Source organism: Echiichthys vipera, assembly GCF_963691815.1.
Source record: "Echiichthys vipera genome assembly, chromosome: 9".
Classification (NCBI taxonomy): domain Eukaryota; kingdom Metazoa; phylum Chordata; class Actinopteri; order Perciformes; family Trachinidae; genus Echiichthys; species Echiichthys vipera.
This window is the reverse complement of record NC_139834.1, coordinates 10,499,208-10,520,540: the sequence shown is the minus strand read 5'-3', so window position 1 is coordinate 10,520,540 and position 21,333 is coordinate 10,499,208. Positions and strand designations below refer to the sequence as shown.

The 21,333-nt window shown below is 38.4% G+C and overlaps 1 protein-coding gene across 1 annotated transcript in view; it reads left to right on the top strand.

Moving 5' to 3' along the window:
• The window catches only part of LOC310951568 (metabotropic glutamate receptor 4-like), a 176,411-nt gene that overhangs the window by 116,449 nt on the left and 38,629 nt on the right, over positions 1–21,333 (top strand). The window contains exon 3 of the mRNA XM_083919858.1: positions 2,210–2,426. Within this exon, the coding sequence (XP_083775984.1) occupies positions 2,210–2,426 (217 nt within the window). The remainder of the gene's footprint in view (positions 1–2,209; positions 2,427–21,333) is intronic.

Sequence of the window (21,333 nt, the reverse complement as noted above, 5' to 3'; positions counted from 1 at the left end):
AGGCTGCATAACAAGTCACCACCTATTAAGCCAAGCCTGCATTGAAGCAAAACTCTAACATATTACAAAAAAATGACACAAGAGGACTTATTTTATATCCATCCATTACAAGTTCTGCACTAGACACCGTTCAGGACTTTGCCCAGAGGATCCTTGTGGCAAAAAGAAAAGACTGTATGGAGTTACATGAGTTCTTAGCAACTATGGGTCAAGGATACAGATTCAACAGCTGGGCTCCTAACACAGGCTTCAGCGACAAGCAGGGAGCACAGTCGTAGCAGGATCAGTGCACTGCTACAGCTGACCACATCAAAGGCCTCCGCTGTGTGAGGTGAGGGAGAGAGGAAGGGATGGTATCACTTACACAGCGGTCTGTCTGCATTTGGAGGAGTAAATATTGGTAAAGGAAGACTGTAGGTGGGAAAAGTTTACTTTAGCATTGCTGGAAGTAGGGTAACTTTTTTTTTTTTTTGCCAAAACAGTTTTATTTTCAAATTTATAAGCACATGTAAAAAGGCTTACATCCATGGAGCTGGAGCAAATTAATCAAAAAGTTCTAACATACTGCAGGTTTCAAAGTGTTTTGCAGTGTCACATTCAGCTTATCCATCCATCCAAATGCCCCTGCTCAAATGTGACAGTATTTGTCAAAATTCCCAGAGCAAAAATGAGGTGCCATGACAAACAATATTTGGAAAGGATGAGCAGCATTTCATTCAAGTGTCAACCATCAGATGAAAAGGGACAGTCAAAGTCAACTACTTTGGTCTCTTATTTATCTTTGAAAAGAAAATGGTGCAATTCAAATTTTATTGAAAAGTCGGTGTTGGATGTGACTAAAGGCTCATTTATGTTCAATTTAAGATACGGATATGGACGGCCCCTTCTGCGTTCATTTGGAATAGCAATGTTTTTCATAGAGATAGAAGTATTCTATGATGTATTTGCTTAAAATTTGACCAATGAAAGGAAGTTCATGTGGACTGTGAAGTTTACATTGTTCAAAATTAACTTGTTTACGTGATTCCAAAAACTAAGTAATACTGCAAATTAGAATTTTCTTTTTTTCATTATTTTCTTTTGTTTGTGCACTACTTCACTTCAGTGTTTTGTGATTTTATTGTAAAAACAATACATGATTTCTCAGGATAAAATGTCTTTAGAAGGCAGAAGGGGCTTAAGGACAAGTTGTCCACTTTAATACCGAGCTGTGTCATGCACATTAAAAGATGCTCATCCACTGACTCTTACAGCATGCAGTCAAACTCTATTCCGATTTAAAGCAGCTGTTACTCTGCCTTCTTCATCTTCTGCCTAAACTCATCAACCCTGGAGAATCAGGATGAAAAATATTGTGTCAGCATAAAAAGCGTGTCTATATTTGAAGTTAAACCATGAAACACATTACTGAACGTCATAAAATCTGGTCAGTTAACTTCTAAACTGCAGAAGCCAGAGGAGTATCATAGAAGCTATGGGAATGACAGCCATCAATCTGAAATAACCTCAGAAGAACAGTTAAACCTTTTATAACAGCAGCATGTTAGGACAAGCATGAAATCTGAAAATTGTACTTTCCACCTATAGCTGTTTTTTCAAAACACATTTATCAAAAGACCATTAATTAATAACACAGGATTATCTAAAGCAGTTTCCATCAGTACAATAAGCTTGACTTCCTTATTTCCCATCTTACTGAGTTATCCCCCAACACTTGATATTATTGACTTCTACTTTAATTCCATCTATTCTAAGTAACACAATATGGTTAGATTATATTTATGGGTTTCTAGCATTCCCCATGAAACAATAATGGCTTTGTGATTTCTGACAAGAACACTGCAGCTCTGGAAGCAGATCATGCTTTTCTACACCAAATAAATCTCACATTATGTCAGAGACAAGTGTGAATTCATGAGCAGATTAGTGTTGCTTGAATGGTGTGGAAAGTATACTTTAGCTACAGCTAAGCCTGTGATAATCAGGACTATTTAAAGCAACAGCGTGAAAGAATGTAGAGGGTGTATAACAGCCAAGGAGCAGTTGAGACTTCAGCAGATGTTAGGTGTCATATTATAATCATGTATTTGTACATGATACTGCAAGAAAGTTTCTGCTGATCTGCATTTAATTAACACAATTAAGTGTATTATTCATACATTTCACAGTGTGTAACATCTCTCTCTCTCTCTCTCTTCCTTTCCCATAGATCCCTCAGGTGAGCTATGCCTCCACGGCTCCGGAGCTCAGTGATAACACCCGTTATGACTTCTTCTCACGGGTGGTGCCCCCAGACACCTACCAGGCCCAGGCTATGGTGGACATTGTCAAAGCCATGCGCTGGAACTATGTCTCCACTGTAGCTTCTGAGGGTAACTACGGAGAAAGTGGTGTTGATGCGTTTATTCAAAAGTCTCGAGAGGATGGTGAGTCTTTCTTCAAACATTCCTACTAATCCTACGTCCTAGAGTTTGTTCAGACTGATGTGAAAGTGGTACTCGCTATGTGAATTTCATTTTGAGAATCACTGAGTTTCCCTGTAATTGGACAAGCAATTAAGACTCTGAAATATGTATTGTTTAAGCAACACCCACCAAACTAATGTTCAAACAAATTGCTTCAATTAGAGATTCAATGATTGACTTCATTATGTTGCTTAGTGCTACATTTGCTTTAACCGGAGAGATCTTATTTAGAAAGAAGCATGGTTAGTTTGCCATGAAGGACCCTGTGCTTATATATTATGGAATGCAAAACCCCCACTTGAATATGAAGAAGTAGCAAAATAGTAGAAAGAACATGGCCAGCTGTCTTTTGCTATAGGGAAACCATGGGGAGGACATTTTGCCACCAGTTAATAAACTTTTGACAATGCAGCTGTGTCTGGCTGCTCCGGTCGGGGTTTTTTTTCTTGAATGAATGATTGATCTAAATGGGTACGTATTTATTAAAAAAAAGCGAAACAGCAACAGTGGTTGCGATAGGCATGTAATGAAATCCGTGCATGCTCAAACACCAGTGACATTGACTACTGCGGCAAGCCTACTATGCTGTATAAATTAAAATTACTTAGAAGCCATACCAGGATAATAATGCTACATAACTGAATGTAATGTAAAACTACAATGATAACTTGTGAACTTTCAATCACCAAAATCAAAGGCTTCAATTGTGATAGATTAAGTCAAACATTGGTCAATTTGAAAGGCAAATTCCCCCTGTCGACCAATGGCAAACTGCCTTATCAGTGCTGAGCTTTGTCAAGATGATAACACTGAAGAATTCAAAATGGAGGAATCACTTATTTTAGATAAGGCTAGTTCAAGCAAAACTTCTAATCCTGTGAAAACAATGAAAGTGCAGTCCAAAAGCCCTGTCCCAGAAGCTGGCACAAGTCCTGAATCAGCTAGCTTCTGTTGCACAGTAAAGACAGCTTGTGAAAACACGTCTCACTGGCACCAGTATTCTTTACATTACAATGCTCCAGAGAGGAGTACATGTTTATTGCAACAGAGACCTTTGGGTAGAAGTTATGCTCAAGTCTTAATTATTTTCCTGAAATCAGACTTTGCTCTAAGCTCCCAACTCTGGTCTACAGTGAATACCTGCTACACAAGTGCACGCAGTCGATGGAATGCAAACTGAATTTGATTCTCAAATATTGAGAAGCAGTGACAGTGTGAAAGTATGGCTGCGGAACTAGCCCTGAGCAACACGAGGAGATGGCATTGTAATGTGTTGGGAATACAGTTAGCCTGGCCCAGGAAGCTGCCGGCACACACTCAGTCTGACTCCTGACCCTTTCTGAAGCAGAATGTAATCACTACCGACATGTCCAGTACTCTCTGTGCCACTGCGTCCCTTTCTTTCTTGCCAACTCTAAGCTGCTGCCCATCATCAGTTGTCCTGGAGAAGCACCAGCAGCAGATTACTCCTGCAGAGCCCTCCAGTCTGTCCAGCTTAGCTGCCTATTTGCCTAACAGTCCATGCAAAAGGGACTCAAAACCCAACACGACAGTTCTATTATGATTTGAGCTTCCTCTCTCTTTAATGGGGGGGAAACTTTCGTTTTTTCCCTTACTTTTAAATATGCTGGTTTAAATGCTTATTAAGGCTCAACCTTGCATATACATTTACCAGGCATGAATATGAGAATATATGCATAATGGTAAAAATGGCCTCAACAGTCATGTAGAAGTTTGCGATTCACTAATTGTCACTGATAACAAGAGTTTTCTGAAAGTTACACAGGTAACCTTTAAATGGCTGGAAAGTGATTTCAAATGAATCCCCTACAAACTGACATGTAACTTTTTTTAAATAGCTGAAAAAGAAAGGTTTTTTTTAGAAAATATTGGTAAAGTTGAGAGTGTAATTCCTCATATCTTTCAAATTGTTTTAATCTCTTTTCATATTTCTAAAATTGTATACAGATAAAGATAATTGAGTTTGCGGCCCTAGATGATAACCACAAAGCAAAGTAAAGAATCCAGATCTAAACACATCAAAATAAGACTTTTATGAGATAGGACAGGTATTTAAAACACTGTTGTGCCTTTAAGGTTGTAAGTGTACAATGTATTTTAGTGATGCACAGATGTTTCTAGATCTGCTGTTTTCTTAAACACAAAATGCCTCACTCTGAACACAACAATCCCTAAAGCTACCGCCAATTAACTCTGCACAGCCTTTCATTAAATCAAGCCCTAACTGAGTCATGGATGCTTAAAGCCCTGGAAACATATCCTAATTCCACCTGTTCTGTGTCCAGCTATAGAGATCTGATACTTTCTAAGGGATTTTATTGCACTTTATTACACACAGTAATGCCACTTCATAATCTAGCGTGCCTCCTATGGTCACACCTTAATTAGCAAGGTTTTGTAAGCCTTTAAGGGAGAACATGCGTGTAGCGTCATTCGATGGTGGTGGGATTAGATCAGTGTCTTATTACACAGAAAATTAAAAGCTATTGTAGGTTCTTCTTATTTAGAAAGTATTCCCAAATGCAGAGTATTTCTCCCTGAATGCAGCTTGTGTATACAGCAATGTTTATCTCAGTGTTTCTTGTTGTTGTGTTTACCTATCTGAGTTATAATCTAATTACTCTTCAGGCTGTCATTGAAAAAGAAAGCAGCTGAAAGCAGAAACTCTTGCAACATAAAGTATGATAAAAACCATTTGTATAATATGGGCTACTGTATAATATAATCCAGTATACAGTATATTGCATAAAGCGCCTTAAAATCACGTTGTATGATTGATTGATCCCTACGAGGAGTTTAGCGGTCTTATACTACCTGACCTGATTTCCTTCTTTGTTCCAGACATGATTTATACAGTAATAAATATGTGGATAATAAAGATTATTTTATTATTATTTAATTGCATTACTTTTTCGTAGTTATATGTACTGTGAATGAGAACAGCCTGGCTCAAAATACCACAGTGAATTTCAGCCTGTATGCACGTTTTGTTGAAACGGAGCAGCTAATGTCAGGATGGAGCGAAACTAGTTAGCAAACTGCTGAGTTCCCCCTGCACACACAACTTCAATGTGAGGAGAGGAGAGAAAAGAGAAGTCCGTAAATGACAGCAAAATGCAGCCAAGACTCTCACACTGAGCTGAAATGGAAACAACGTGCTGCAACATATAAAAAGGCACTATTTCTTATGGATTCTGTTATTCTACAGATTTAAAAAAAGTCATAAAATTGAAAACCGAATACATACCCAAGAAATAGCTATCCGAAGAGTGGAAAATTCTGGTCCAGCCCTAGTGGTTAGTAAATGATTGTGTGATACATACAATATGTTATTGCTGACTGGAACAGGTGCTGATGGGGAACGATAAGAGGCGAATGGATGGAAGTACAAAAAAAAGCAATGTCAAGACAAAGATAAACTAAAAGAATGTGATGCTTCTAGTTTTGAATGTCTCAGCAAAGGTGGTCAACATCTGTTTTTCTAGACATTTGATGGGACACTACAGAGGAAATACCTTTTTTTCAAAACTTTCTCACATTTCACTGAAAATTGAATGAACCACAGTTAAAGACAGCATGTCAAGTAAAGCTGTCAACCATGCAGGCAAAACCACTGCTTAGAGACAAACACTGCACTCTTTGCACTGCCTTACAATTGTAAACAAGAATTTAGAAAAATATACATCTTCCTGCCTACATCTCCTTTAAATCTGATGTTGAAATATACATTTACATATGTCTGTCTTGTACATGTCCTGTCTACGTATTCAGCTTTGAGGAGGCAGGTAGCTCTGTCAAATGCAAAGCCACATGTATTTGGTTGCTAAATGGGTCTAGCTGATAAACTGATTTTAGCTTTGAGTGGCAGATTTGAGTATGCTGAAGTAGGGAAAAAAAATTACATAGATTCTTTTGCTTTATTTATTTAGATTTACTTGCATAAAAAGTGAGAATCATTTCAGATTCTTACTAGTATTTTGGGGTTCTACACATGTCTCTTTAAGCCCCTCTCATGAAACAGCCCAGTCTGCTCTGCTTGGTCAGCATTTATGGGGCTATGCATCTGTGCTTTCAGCGTCTCTGCACCATCATTGCAGTCGGGGAGTGACTATATGGGCACTGTATAAAAAGTATAATAAATAATATAGTTTGGCTCGTTTAAAGTTGCCGTTTCTGAATACAGGCTGTGTGCATTTCTCTGTTAATTGAGTGTTTCAGTACTTTTACAGTATTTATATAGCACCTCAACCTGCGTTAAAATAAAAAAAGACATGTGAATCTCACTTTTCACAATATAAGGACCTTTAAGGACTTTATCTTTGAGATTAGCACTTTATTTGTTCTCAAGGACACAGTTGAAATACTAGCGCTGAAGAGAAACAAATTGCTATGTTGACCCACAGGCCATATGCTGAGGTCCGAACATCAATACACTGCAGATGGTGTTTCTGTGGTAACATTCAGTTATATTCCTTGTGCAGTCCACAGCTCGTCTCAAACTCATAAAAGGATAATGTTATTTTATTTATTTATTTATTTGGCCTTTTCTTCACAGCGCCCTGTAGTTTAATGATTCCATTTAGGGCTAGCTGGAGGACAAATGTAAGAATTGTTCCCATAATGTGGTTGAAAAAAACTAAATATCAAAAGTAGTTTGGGCATTCAAATATCCATTTGGTTTAACAGTCTGACCATAGGGAATATAATGAAATAATGGGTGTTTGATATTCCGCAAAGCGTAGGATGAGTTTTTAATTTGACTTTTTTGGTGAAATACATTTTTTCAAAAAGTATACTAGCGTGCGTGCGTGCGTGCGTGCGTGCGTGCGTGCGTGCGAGCGTGCGTGGGTGCAGGAGGGGGGTGTTATCTGATAATATTTTAACCAGGCTCAGTGGAAGTGGAAATCAAGTGAAAACAGAATTAAACTTGAAACGCGCAACATTTGATCTGACTGACTGGTTTTGAGTATTGGTACCACGGAGCGGAAACAGTTTGACACTGGGGCAGTCGATATCTCAGAGGAGGTTGCAAATGACCTTTAGTGTTTCTGTGAGAGCAAGCATGAACTCTAGCAGAAAAGAGTGAGAATAACAAGAAAATTGAGGGGGACTGGCATGCTTCTGCTGAGAAGAGGTTGTTTTTTGTACACTAAGTCTAGAACAGATAACATGAGTTAAAAGATTTGTTTTAAAAATCAGGATTGACAGTTTTGTTTGCAATAAATATGGCTTCCTTGTAGCATCCACTGAAGACAATGTGCTCTTGACAGAGTTCTGATAATCCAGATGGTGTTTCTGATAAAACGTCTTCATTTTAATTTATTTTTAAAACAGCCTTCTCTAGGAAGATGAATTTTAAATCGTTGAGTCACTCTCAGTTGTTCAGTCTTTTCACAGCCATCACTATCCAGACTTTCTTAACCATGTGCAGGGCTCTTAAATTTAATTGTTACAGCTTTTTTACAAATATGTTTCTTCAGCTGTGACGAATCAGAGGATAACAATGTAGTAATGCATCAGCGTCAACATGTGTCATTTAAATCATGATCCAATTTTTACCAGCAGCGACAGTGAGTGTGTGTGTGTGTGTGTGTGTGTGTGTGTGTGTGTGTGTGTACCATCATGGCAAAATGTCTGTGGACAGATAGTATTTACCATAATACGAAAAGCGTGACTGCTGCAAATATTTTGTACAGAAGAAGTGTGATGTCCAATATGCTAAGAGGAGAAGATAATATTTTTTAGTTTGTGTTTTGGCATATTCAACTGCCTTTAAAAGAAATAGGAATGTTGTTAGGCTACAGTTTTTTTTCTATCGTTTTATAGGAATTTGAAAGTCCATGCATTCAAATAGAGTACCTACAACACAGGTGAATTTAACCATAATATTATATAGTAAAATATACTCGACCGGTTCTTAGGTGTCACACCACGACAGAGGCTTGTCATGGTATTATTTATCTTATAATGTTAATATGAAGTAATTTTAAGTCAGGTTAAAATATCCAACTGGTCGTGGCTCCCAGTGGCTTAGCGGTAGAGTGGGCGCCCCGTTTACAGAGGCTTAAAGTCCTAACTGCAGCGGCCTGGGTTCGACCCCGACCTGCTGCCCTTTGCTGCAAGTAATCCCCTCTCTTTCTCCCCCAATAAAGTATTAAAGATGATTCAAACTGTTTCTTAAAGGAGGCCAGGCAGGAAATAGTGTAGTCATACCAAAACAAAATACCACCTCAGTTGCCATAAATAAAAAGTTGGCATTGTACATTTCTGCAAACCTCAGATGTTGATATGATAGTATTCGGCACCCAGGTGTCTGTATGAGACACAGAGGGCTTTCAACTAACTCCAGTGAACCATCTGTGTCAATACTAGATGTTCAGAGCAAGGGCTCTGGAAAATCAAGTGACACAATATAAAGAGCATCGAACTGCATAAGGAGGAGGCCGGGAGGTGGACTTTCATCCAGGAGACCGCGGTTCGTGTCCCATGTGAAAGTAAATCCAGTTATATAACAAACTAATTTTATCCCAACTAGGATATTACCTAACAAACTAGTTTTTGTTTGAATTCACAATGCTAACCATGTCTTAAAAACTGCGACCACGGTGTGTCAGAAACATTGAGATTCAACGCATCTGGGGTTTGCAGAAATGTACAATGCCAATATTTTATTCTCACAGCTGGTTTGACAAACTAAAAAATCTATAATCAGAGGAAGAACATGTTTGCTCACTCACTAGGAGGACACAGCAGATCTAGCAAAAGATTTCTCTGCAGTGAAGATGCAGAAGAGGGAAGAGAGGCATAAATGTTTAGTGGTAGACCATGCAAGATTCACATTCAGAACTTGTTAGTCAGCCCCTCGTTTCTTGGCATGCTGAATGGTGTCATCATTAGGACAGTTTTTTTAAATGGCAATACGTCAGACATAATTTTATCTGCTGTTGCTGGGCTGTCACTGAAACTTTTCACAGTCGAGACACAGAGCAGTTTATAAAAAGCTGTATTTTCACGTTGGTTATTCCCATTGTATAACATTCATCAAACCACCCCTTGGGGTTAAGGCTGGAGTGTCATTATGGAAGATGATTACTGTACAAGAAAAGAGAGGAAGAAAAAACATTTTCAGTATGATGTCTCAACATTGTCACCCTTAAAATGCAAGACTGTCCTTGATGCACCAGTCTTTTCTCCCTCAGAAAATTCCTCACTGGAAAGCTGCTGGGCCTCCAGTGTCCTTCTTAGTAAGATCCTCTGCTGGAGGCTGACGCTCCCGGTCATTTTTTTTTTCTCACCTTGTAAAAACTTTTTTTTTCCTCACACCTTCCTATCATATCCCTGTATGTAATCAAATTTAGTGGATTTTATGGACTCAGGTGGCGACACACTTTGAAATGAAAGTATTCGAAGAATTTGTCTCAGGTGTATCCTGTTAAAGGAAACCACAACATTTTTTAGTTTTTTTTCCTGTGGTTTTCCTTTTCTCAAATCTGTACACTGACACTTACATACTGTTAGATGGATACTTTTAAATAATAATGAATCAAATTATTTTTTCCCTTCAATGACAGTTGAAGCAGGAGGATACAGAGGCAATGACAGCACACAGCAGCACAGGATGACAGGGAGATTATGCAAATGTTAGAAATGAGGGTTGCATGCTGCACCCTTTGTCATGAGGGAAATGTCAGGAGGAAGGACTTGAATACTCATTAACCTGAAATGCCTAGTGAAAAATATTGTCTGAAGAAGAGGTTTTGGTAAAATTTTGTAGTATTGTAGTGTTTTTTATGGACAATAGAAATAGAAATGAGTTGTTATGTAAATGCACCTTCTGATACTGTAACGATTAAGATATTACAATGATCAAGAAAAAGCACTATAGTCTGCGTAATGAATTGTTTTCTTGTTTAAAGCCTTATTCTGCAATGATGAAAGGAATCACCAAAACAACTTACACATAAAGTGTTAGCATTACCAAAATGTGTAGCTTCAACAGAATTATCTGTCTACTGTACACTCTTATTCCAATTATACTTTGTGAACAAGAAATAAAGGAAGGGAAGGGAAGAAAAAAGGAAGGAGGGTACCGTAGTTCACGTCCCCATTGGCTCAACATGTCAAACACAGGAAATCCCTGTCAGGGCTCAGACAGCTGCTCCTCCTGCTTCAGGCCTCATTGAGTCCTGATGGATGCTGTGTTGGGCTTTTGAGGGTTAAGAGAGAGGTAAGGTGAATTTACTTTGACTGTGCAACCACTTGTGTCTTTGGTATTTTACCCATTACCCCTCGCACTGTTCACCTGCTGGCATTATTCATACTACGGAACAGCCATCCACTGACAAAAGAGACCAGGTAGGGCTTGAGCAATGTGTGAATATTGCAACAGCTAAAAATCTGTCTACAAAAAAGTCGGAACGCTGTGTAAAATATAAATAAAAACAGAATGCGATGATTTGCAAATCTTGAAACCCCATATGTCATTGAAAATACCACAGATACAATATTTAAAATGTTTAAACAGAAAATAACATTATTGTTTTTAAAAAAATGATATCCTCATATAGAATTTGTTGCCAGCAAAATGTTTTAATAAAAGTTGGGACACAGTCATGTTTACCACTCTGTTGCATCACCTTGTCTTTTAACAACACTCTGTAAGCGTTTGGAAACTGAGGAGACCAACTGCTGTCATTTTGAAAGTTTCCCATTCTTGCTTGATGTAGGATTTCTGCAGCTCAACAGTTCAGGGTCTCCTTTGTTGTATTTAACGTTTCATAAGGCACCAAACATTTTCAATGATTGACAAGTTGGGACTACTGGCAGGCCAGTTTAGCACCTGGACTATTTTACTACAGAGCCATGCTGTTGTAATACATGCAGAATGTTGACATTGTCTTGCTGAAAGAAGCAAGGCTTTCCCTGAAAAAGACATTGTCTGCTTAGCAGAAAACTGGTATATAATGTTCGGTATTAATGGTGGCTTCATATCAGCTTCTCATGTCATGTGCACGAATGCATCCCCATACCATCACAGACACTGACTTTTGAACTGTGCGCTGATATAGTCCCTTAATTTAGTCCCCGTAATTTACTAAACTCAAACAAGTTGCCTCATTTTACATCTCCACTTCAGTTACATTGTTATACTGCTCTGCCCATTTAGTACTTTTCCATTTTCCACTGTTCGTTACCTTGTTTGATTAGCAGTTTGCACAGTTTTGCAAATGGTTTCATGCCTTTAAAACTGTCATCGTTACACTTCCAAGGATTGCTTTATGTTTGTTGCAACCACCTGGAACTTGGTTTCTCAGACACTTTGAAAACCAATGAAGGGTTTTAGCTGCAGGTGTGCAGGAAGAGAACGATTCTCAAGACTCTGCTACAGATCTTCAATTTGCATAATGGGCTTTATCTCATTCATGTCCAAGAGTTTTGCAAACATTGCATGGCAGAATATCCAAAACTTTCCACTCACACAAAACTCATATCTGTAAGTTCTGTTGATCTACCTTAACATTTGTCAGTTATTCTTTCATCCTTTGTTTGAATTAACAGTGTAGAAGTTTACACCTTCGATCTATGACATGCCATTAGGAGAAGGTGACTGATGCAAAATGTGCAAATAAGATATTTTGTGTTTATAGTTATACACTTAATTTGGGATTTACTGAAGGGATTGCAGTTGTTCTGTAAATATTTAACCTTGAGGCCAGAGGCTTTTAGACCACAGTTTTGGCACTATAACAATTTCACAAAAGGGAGAATTCATCTGAGGACTGTTCATTACTGTATCTAGGAGAAGTTATATGCCCAGCAAGGCTTGTCTGGCCAATACAGTAGGCTGTCCTGGGGCCTGCCAGAGGCGATATTAAAGGTGAAGACACTTTATCACAAAATGGATGAACCTTCAAGTAGTTGGATCCTGCTGCAGCTTCAGGGGCACCTGTGAACCTTGGTGCAGTCTGTTGGCACTGCACATTTTAGAGGTAAGGAAGAATGGGCTGTATTTCTGTTACATACACTAGAGATCAAAATAAGAGAACAAACTATTAATACTTGATTTATTCTAAAATGTTGTTATTTTTTATTGTTCAGACTTGATATAATATCCCTGGCTATACCAATGCTGTACTAGCATGTTTTTTTAAATAACCAAGGCACTTCAACCAAAACCTTGAAAAAAACAGTGAGCAAAATTAGAGAACAGTAACCAAAGTGTCAGAAGAGAAGATTTAAACAGTTTTCTATAGCCTGTCAAAATTTCCCACGGATTAAGGCAATATTTTAAAATTACTTGTTTTATACGATCAACAGTCCGAAAACCATAAAACATTCCATTTACTATTAAATATGAGCCGAAAGTAGCAAATATTTTGTTGAAGAGACACAATGACAAATAATAGGACCACACCAAAACGCACAAAGTCACATATAGCCAGGTGAACATTAGTAACTGAAGTAGTAAGCATATTCTCAATGTCAAAAAACACCATTGGCCATTTGTACTGCTACAGCTCTTTGTGACCACACATAACTTGCTGCTGGCTATATCAGCAGGTTACAATGAAGAATGCCGGAAAAGCTGAGAAGCCATTTATCACATCTGAAGCACTGATAAAGAAACGATTGTGATGTGCCAGGGGATGAAAAAAGAGATTTCAATTCAGAATGTCAACCATTATTTCAAACGTCTGTTGTCAGGAATGTATGCTAGCTACTGAGGGTAATGTATCAACTGATGGAGCCTGACAGTCTTACAAAAAATGTAGTTGCAGGGAAGTATTCAGCAGCTCTTTGACAATGGGAGAATGTGCACCTTAAGGCCTGCTGCACCACGTTCTTGACCTGTGACCATGCCTGATATGACAGCAGCACCTTCACAGTTTGCTTTGCAATATACGCTACACTTTTAAACTTCGGCTTAAGTTTAACAACATTTTCATCTTAAGAGCTTTGCAATGTGTATTCTCCTTGTTGTGAAAAGAGTCCTATGGTTGTTAGGTGAGGTATTTTACCACAGTGCAGAAAAGCTCATTTCATAGTGCTTAGAGGCATGTCTTTGATTCCTAACTCATTTGCATTGACAAGGAAATGTCATTCAGTCATTTTGAAATCTAATTTATAGTTGCCCCAGAACCTGTTGTCATGTACCTTTTTTTTTCAGGATCTGGGAACTGAATAGATATAACTGCTCAATGAATCAACAATGAAATGTAGTTACCATTCTCTCCTGAAGAACTTGAAAAGCATTTTAAAATTTCTGTGTATGAAGTGTATATCCTCAGGTCAAACTGGCATCTTTGCTATTAACACAGCTCAGAACATTACAGCTGCTTGAAAATAGGACAGTGTTGGATTTCTCAAGTGGCTGCTGACGCAGACAAATCATTTGTGCTTACTGCGCTGAGTTGAAATAATAGCTTCTAATGTAATGTCATGGTTGTCAATAAACTGCGCTTATCCTTCTTAGCAGACTCAATGTTTCAGAGACTATTTTTGACGAATCAGTCGTACTGACGCCGACAGTTTTTAGGGGTATTTTACCCATGGTCTGACAGATTCAGGTTATGGTCACACATGTACGAAACGACCACTCGCACGTATTTGCATCCTCATGTCCATATTTTACGATTGAAGGAGTGAATAAAATATTCGCCTTTGGTGGCAAATAGGGATGGGAATTGAGAACCGGTCCAGTTGATAAATGGCCATCGGAATGGTATGCCTCCCAGCTTATCAATTTTTTTTATGGATGCTGTTTGTTCACTATTGAATTTTTTTGGACAGTTGTAAAGTTAAATACCTTTTTAAAATACCATTAGCAGCACACAGGGAGGCTAAGATTCAAACCTTCCCCAAAATAATGTACTTTCAGTAAAAGTACTCTGCAGAGGAGGAACTGCATATTTCTGTCATGCACTAAATTGAAGGACCTGTGTGGGATGAATAATATGTACGGAATTACATGTTCTGTCACTGCTGCCCTCTTGGCCTCTATGAGCTTCCCCTGCACTGTGGGGATAAATAGAGTGTAGGTCCATTTCCCTTGGAGACTTATAGTGTGCTGATATCGAGCAGAGTTGCTGACAGATGTAATACCAGGACTGGTTGCCATTTGGCTTAAGAAAATAGCCATGCCAACAAATACTTTCAGTTGATCCATCAACTTTGAGGCCAGAGTATAACTACATCCCCACCCTGCTGTGTTCTCACACATACTTTGATAGACTGTTAGCAGAGTCATCAATACAAGCTTGAGTTGATCATTTTTTGTTTCAGGGACCAACGATTAGATCTATGTAGTTAATAACACTCGATTTAACAAGCTGGTCCATAATACAGCACCTGTTGGGACAATGTTGCTTCATTTATTCCTTTCATCACCTTTCTAATTTGAGACTGATGAATTGCCTTTATTGAATAAAGTCAAGTCATCAGTCTCAAATGAATTTCCTCAGCTCTTTTTAAAAACAATACCAGTAGCTACTGACAACCGATCCAAAAATATTAATACTCTAACTGAAGCAAAAAAGTTTAGGAAACAAAGGGTGATGGTAAGGGTTATTCATCAAAACGACTTTGTTAGGATTAGATAGAAGGTTGTACTTTGACTTAGTAAGGAACATGAACAACACCGGGACACAAGCACCTGATCCCCAGTTAAAAGTCCTTTGTTTTAGGACTGTGACAGAAGTTCAAATTTACATGTTTTGGGTTTTAAAAAAACAGGACAAAACACATTCTTTATCTCCTTGTGATACAGAAGTTCTTTGTCTGAGCATACAATGTTCAGCTCTGAATATCTTGTGAAGATACTTCCCTTTATCCTGCGATACAAGTATGACAAAGTTTATGATATGAATGTAACTAATGTTACTGACTTATCTTGTATGTCACCCAGTTAAACACAGACTATGTGTTCATGTTTTGTATAAAAAGTGAACTACCCTGAGCTCCGGGTCCGTCTCTCTCTAGCAGCCTGTGTTTTGTATGCACAGAGAACAGTCCTTTTCTGCAGAAAATGCTCTGAGAATAAAACCATGGAGAAGAGCCGAAACTTGTTTGGTGTTTAATCTTTGTTGACCGACTTTCCTATAACAGGACCCATCCACCAACCCGACCTACCTCCCTACATGGACGAGACCTGGCTGGGGCCCTTCTGTGTGGAGTTTGCATGTTCTCCCCGTGTCTGCGTGGGTTTTCTCTGGGTTCTCCGGCTTCCTCCCACAGTCCAAAGACATGCACGTGTTAGGTTAATTGATGACTCTAAATTTCCCGTAGGTGTGAATGTGAGTGTGATTGGTTGTCTGTCTCTGTCAGTCTCTATGTGCCCTGTGATACACTGGCGTCCTGTCCAGGGTGTATCTCGCCTCACGGCCAGGATCGGCTCCAGCGACCCCGATAAGGACAAGTGGTTGAAGATGGATGAATGGATGATTTATACAGTAATAGATTTGTGGAATACACACAAATTACAGTGCATTAGTTTTCGTAGTTATATTAATTAACTCACTAATACTGTAACCATAGGTGGGGCAGATAATAGTCAGTCAGCTGTAGCAGTTTGACTACAAATTCAACACATAACATCAAAAAAGCCCTGAAATTGTTAAATGGTTTGGTAATGTTACTCAGATACAGCAGCTCCACTTCATCAGTATCACTCTGACTGGAGACTTGCATTTAATAGGTTGCAAATTAGTGCTATGTCTCAGACTGCTTTCATTCCTGTGTGAAAATAATCAGCCCCATCATTAATTTCAACAGGCTACAAAAAGGATACACACAAGTCAAAAAGTTGACTCTCTGACTCAACTAATTAAATACAACAGGGACTGACTAATTAAATGCATGCAAGCACACATTGGTTGATTTCTTCTTAACTTGAACACCATACTGTATGTCCATTGTTCACCTTTCAATCGTCGATAAAATGACTGTCATGTATGTATGTATGTATGTAACAACTTTCTAGAGCATAACCCTTCCTCACGGGTACTTCAAAAAACACAGCTCAACATACTTAGCCATTTGTGTATTTGTTTAACGCCTGGCTGTTTTTTTTTTTGAACGCCCACAAAAAATGTGGTTGAATGTGCAGCCTGACTATACAGGCATTTCAGAATAAATCACTAACAACATTTTTCTTCTATTGATAACATATTTTTGAATTATACCGGGAGATAAGGGATCATTTGAAAAAAACAAAAAACAAAACAATGACCATAAAACATGACCACTAAAATTTTAAAGTTTCCATATTGAAACATTAGGAAAACAGTCTGGTAAGCAGTTAGGTTAAGATGAACAAAAAATAATTTATTATGTTCTTTTGATTATTGATGATTGATTATTGATGACCCCAAAGATGTAAATAATTGGAGAACAAGCTATTGTCTTAGGTATCCTCTTGATAGAAATGGTGGCATACTTATTTTCCACAAAACATATGGGAAGATGCATCACAGAAATCAGATTCCTCTATCATCCAATTTCACACATCGCCATGCAGATGTCTTTCTTATTAACATCAAATCACCTCCCCATGAGTACATTTGAAACTTATTATTAACTGCACAGCAAGCTGCAAAATTGCTTCCATTTTATTTCATCTTCCGCGCCTTTGTTACCCAACTATTCAGCTGCACCACTTTCGTTCAATAACAAGTCAGGTTACAGAGGTAGTGTACTGATACTTATTTAGAAGGTAAAAAACTAAAAAAAAACTATGAGGGCCAGTATGTTTTCTGCACTCATTACTGATTTCTTTAAGGTACATGTTAAAGAAAAGTCACTGAGACACACACACGACATTTGCCCGGGAGAGTCGGCGTCCAATGTGAAACCAAAAGTCAACGGTGGCTTTTAAGTTAACCGGCTTCAATGACGTTCTTAGAATTTAAACCCAAACCATGATGTTTTCCTAAACCTGACCACGTAGTGTGTTTGCTACACCAAACTAAGTAACATTAGTCTTGTTTGAATTCACAACTAGACTCCCAGACTATTATAAAGTGAACCTAAGGGGCGGCTGGTGGCTGACTGGTTAGAGCAGTCGCCCAATGCAAAGAGGCTGAAGGTGCTCAAGGCAGCGGCCGCGGGTTCGACTCCAACCTGCAGCCCTTTGCTGCATGTCTCCCCCTATCTCTCCCTGCCATCTCCTGTCTGTCCTATATAATGAAAAGGCTTGAAAACTGCCAGAAAATAATCTTAGAAAAAACAAAGTGACACCATTGGTGACTGTTACCATGTGGATAGATGATAATTGTCTTCTGAACATACTGGTAGGTGTAGCAGGCCCCTTCTAACCCATAAAACCTTGACTGATGACTACTGATTCTGGCCATTTTAGTGACAATATCTAAAGTAAGTGTTCACGAACCGTATTGTAGGGAGACAATTTGTAGATTGATTAATTTGTTGTAGCATTGTCATGGTAACTATATTGAGAATAAGGCATGAGACAAAATTTACATTTCATATCACAATTGTGAGAGATTTTATCAGGATCCATGATCAAATCGTATATTATCCCATCCCTATTCCGAATAATGTATTTATTTTTGTTTAGATATTGAAGTAATCATCATTTAACTTACAGTATATATTCAGTTTCAGTGCCCTCACATATTATGAATACAGAATTGAAACTAAATATAAAGAGAACAATGCTGCTACTAGATCTGTTTGCTTTGCACTTGATGATGCTGAAAGTAGTGCTACATATTTTAAAAAACACATTTTAGTTTCTTGTTGAGTCTTTAATTGAAACAGAATAAATTCAAATATGCTGCATGAATTCTGTAAAGTTGCTTTTTGAAACTGACTTGAGTGGTCATTTGGTTTGTGTGTAATTAGTTTTAAGTAAATATTTAGAGATGTTCCAATAACAATTTTTCCTTTCCCATATCAACTTTGAAACCTATGATTGCTATCACTGTTGTATGGCCTGGGTTTTCAATATAAAACCCATTAAGCACTGGCGCAATGGCACACAAAGCCACGACATGTATCACAGAAACAGGTAGTTTATTCATAGTGCAATGTTATTGCATTTCATTACACAACACAGGACTATTTTCCTTGTCTCTCAGTAAATATCTAATCTGCTCTGGATACTTATTTACATTAGCAGAACAAAATCAGACAGAGAGCATGTGCTGTGTGCTGCTCAGTGATATCTGAGAGGAGAAACTTGACTCTCACCAGCCTTACATTTAACCACAGTCCAGCCTTATTTTCCCAGCAGTACATAAAAGTTAACCCAGAGCTCATCATATAACCCGGCCCAAAGCTGGTCAAACCTGAAGACTCAGCAAACCCCTAATAACTTATGCTATGCAGAAAATGCACACATCCAAGTGTTTGAAATTGATTATAAATGAAATTACACTGAATACACACGTATAAGCTGGAGATCAAAATTAGAGAACAAGTTATTAATACTTGATTTATTTTTAAATACGGTAATGTCTTTATTGTTTAGAATTTGACGAATATTAGCTGTGGCTATACCACTGCTGTCCTAGCAAGTTTTTTTAAATAACCTAGGCACTTCAACAAAAACCTTATTTTGTGAAAAAGTTCTGTATTTTGATGTCCACTGTAGTGTAGAATATATTCTTAAGGAAGACTTATTTGATCAAATGTGGAAAATTACACACATGCTCGATATAATAGATAACAATTGCAATGATACATAGGTGGAATTGGGGTCATTCATCTTCTCCCCTCTAATATGAAAGCCATTTGTGGTTCAAGTACAAGTAAGTTGTAGTGGGAAAGGTTACAATAGGCATTCATTCCCAGGATAAATGACTGCAGTAGTCACAGGTATTTATCAGCTCCAGCTTCAAACAGGGGTGATGGAAACATCACGCCTGAGTGGGCACGCTAATTTTCACCCCTTTTCATGCACGATGCTTCTGTGCGTCATTTCAGCCACAAATTTCGCCCGTCTTTGTGCAAGCAGCGCTCGAACATCGCTTCAAATTCCGAGATTAAAAGGAAAATAAATATGTAACCAATACAAAATAACCACAATAACATTTTCACTGACTTCAATGTTGTTCTCTAGTGTTTACTAAGCCTGTTTTCAGGCGCCTACGTGACGTCGAATGTGACACACCAAAAAAACTACATTAACAGAAAGGCATGTTTAGCTACCGACAATAGGAGTCTATCGCCTATTTTATCAGGTTTTCTGGTGTTTAAAAAACCTGCATATAACTTTTGGTGGAAAAAGTGTATTACCATCTTTGAATTAATCTGAGCCATCCTCATAATATTGCAGAGGATGATGAAATTTGGTAGTTTGGGCTATCTCTCGCTCAGCAGTCCATAATAATTATAATGGGATATTGTACTGTAATTGATCCCCTGTGGAGAAATTCATTTCTTTTTATCCCCTCATCCCACCACAGAGGTAGTGTCAGCGACAGAACAGCACACCAGGGACTGTGGAGGATTTAGTGTCTTGCTCCAAGACACTTAAGTAAAGGGGGTTGCTGCAACAGGGACTGATCCTGGACCTGTCCTGTTCAGGGTCAGTTTCCCTAATGATTTCAGCCCACGGCTTCACACTCTCTCCTCCCAGTATTTCACTCCTACTCACCAGCAGCTGTAATTCTGATAAGTGGGGGGAAACAAAATCTGTGGATAATGCACCAGTATTAAAACACAGCACATTTCCTGCAGTTTCGTCTACGTTAATGTTTTGCTACCAGTGATGGTCAGGATTTTACCAATACAGTTGTTTTTCTTCCATAAAATCAATTCCATCCATGTCCTCTGCTTCGCAGGGGTCTGAGCGTGTCCCAGCATGCATTGGATGAAAGGCAGAGAAACATTGGACAGGTTGCTAGTTTATCGCGGTCCTCTAATCAACGGTTTATTTTTTATCTCTTTATTATGTGATATCCACATCATCAACATTTTTCAGTACTTTGATCTCATCTGAGTTTATATATACATGTATATAATTTGAACCACTGTGATCACACCTCTGAGGTTAAGCGTTGTCTGTGCTGTACATTAGACAACTGGTCGGCAGTCAAACAGTATATATGTGACTATCAATGAATTGATGGAACACCGCTGTTCAAAGCAGATCAGGATTCAAAGCTCTGTGCAGCTCAAACACGCTTTCTAATTATTAACTGATTGTGTCTGTTGTCAAACATATCATACGCTGCCAAAATAAGTAACAGCTATGGTGTTGAATAAATTGACAATTTTTGCAACATTAGTTTAGTTTTAGATCTCTGTAATCCAGCTTCCTATAACCCTGCTGATATAGGTATTTCCACTTAGGGCATCCCAATAAACAGGCTATTTATAAACCCAACGACACCCACCTGGGTGTATTTTGTGTGCTTCTGCACTACTTTTCACCAAGCACAGGAGTTGTGCTGTACTCGTTCCAGGGAATATGTAATGTTCATGGCACCACCGTCTCTCCCACGGGTGTCACATGAGAAGGAATTTTAGTGTTCTGAGCTATTAGGAGAGCAGAAACTGAGGCTGACAATGAAAGACTCAAGAGGAGACTCGCATTCTCCTCAGCAACTGATACTTTTAGAGGTGTTTATTTACGACGTGGCTGAGATGTTAACAGTGGTAGAATAAGTGTTGGGAGAGACATACACCGTTCATGAAGTTTTTAGTAGTATCTGCAAGGTAAAAACAGCTTTAAAGAGTAGATTTGAATTTGCCATTATCCATTTATTTACCGAGGTAAATGAAAATACTGGCAAAACATGGGGCGCAAAGTTAGCTACAGAACAGAAAAAGACATATTAGTACTGGGAGCAGGTGAAATGTCTTGTGTAGTAGCTGCTCCCTG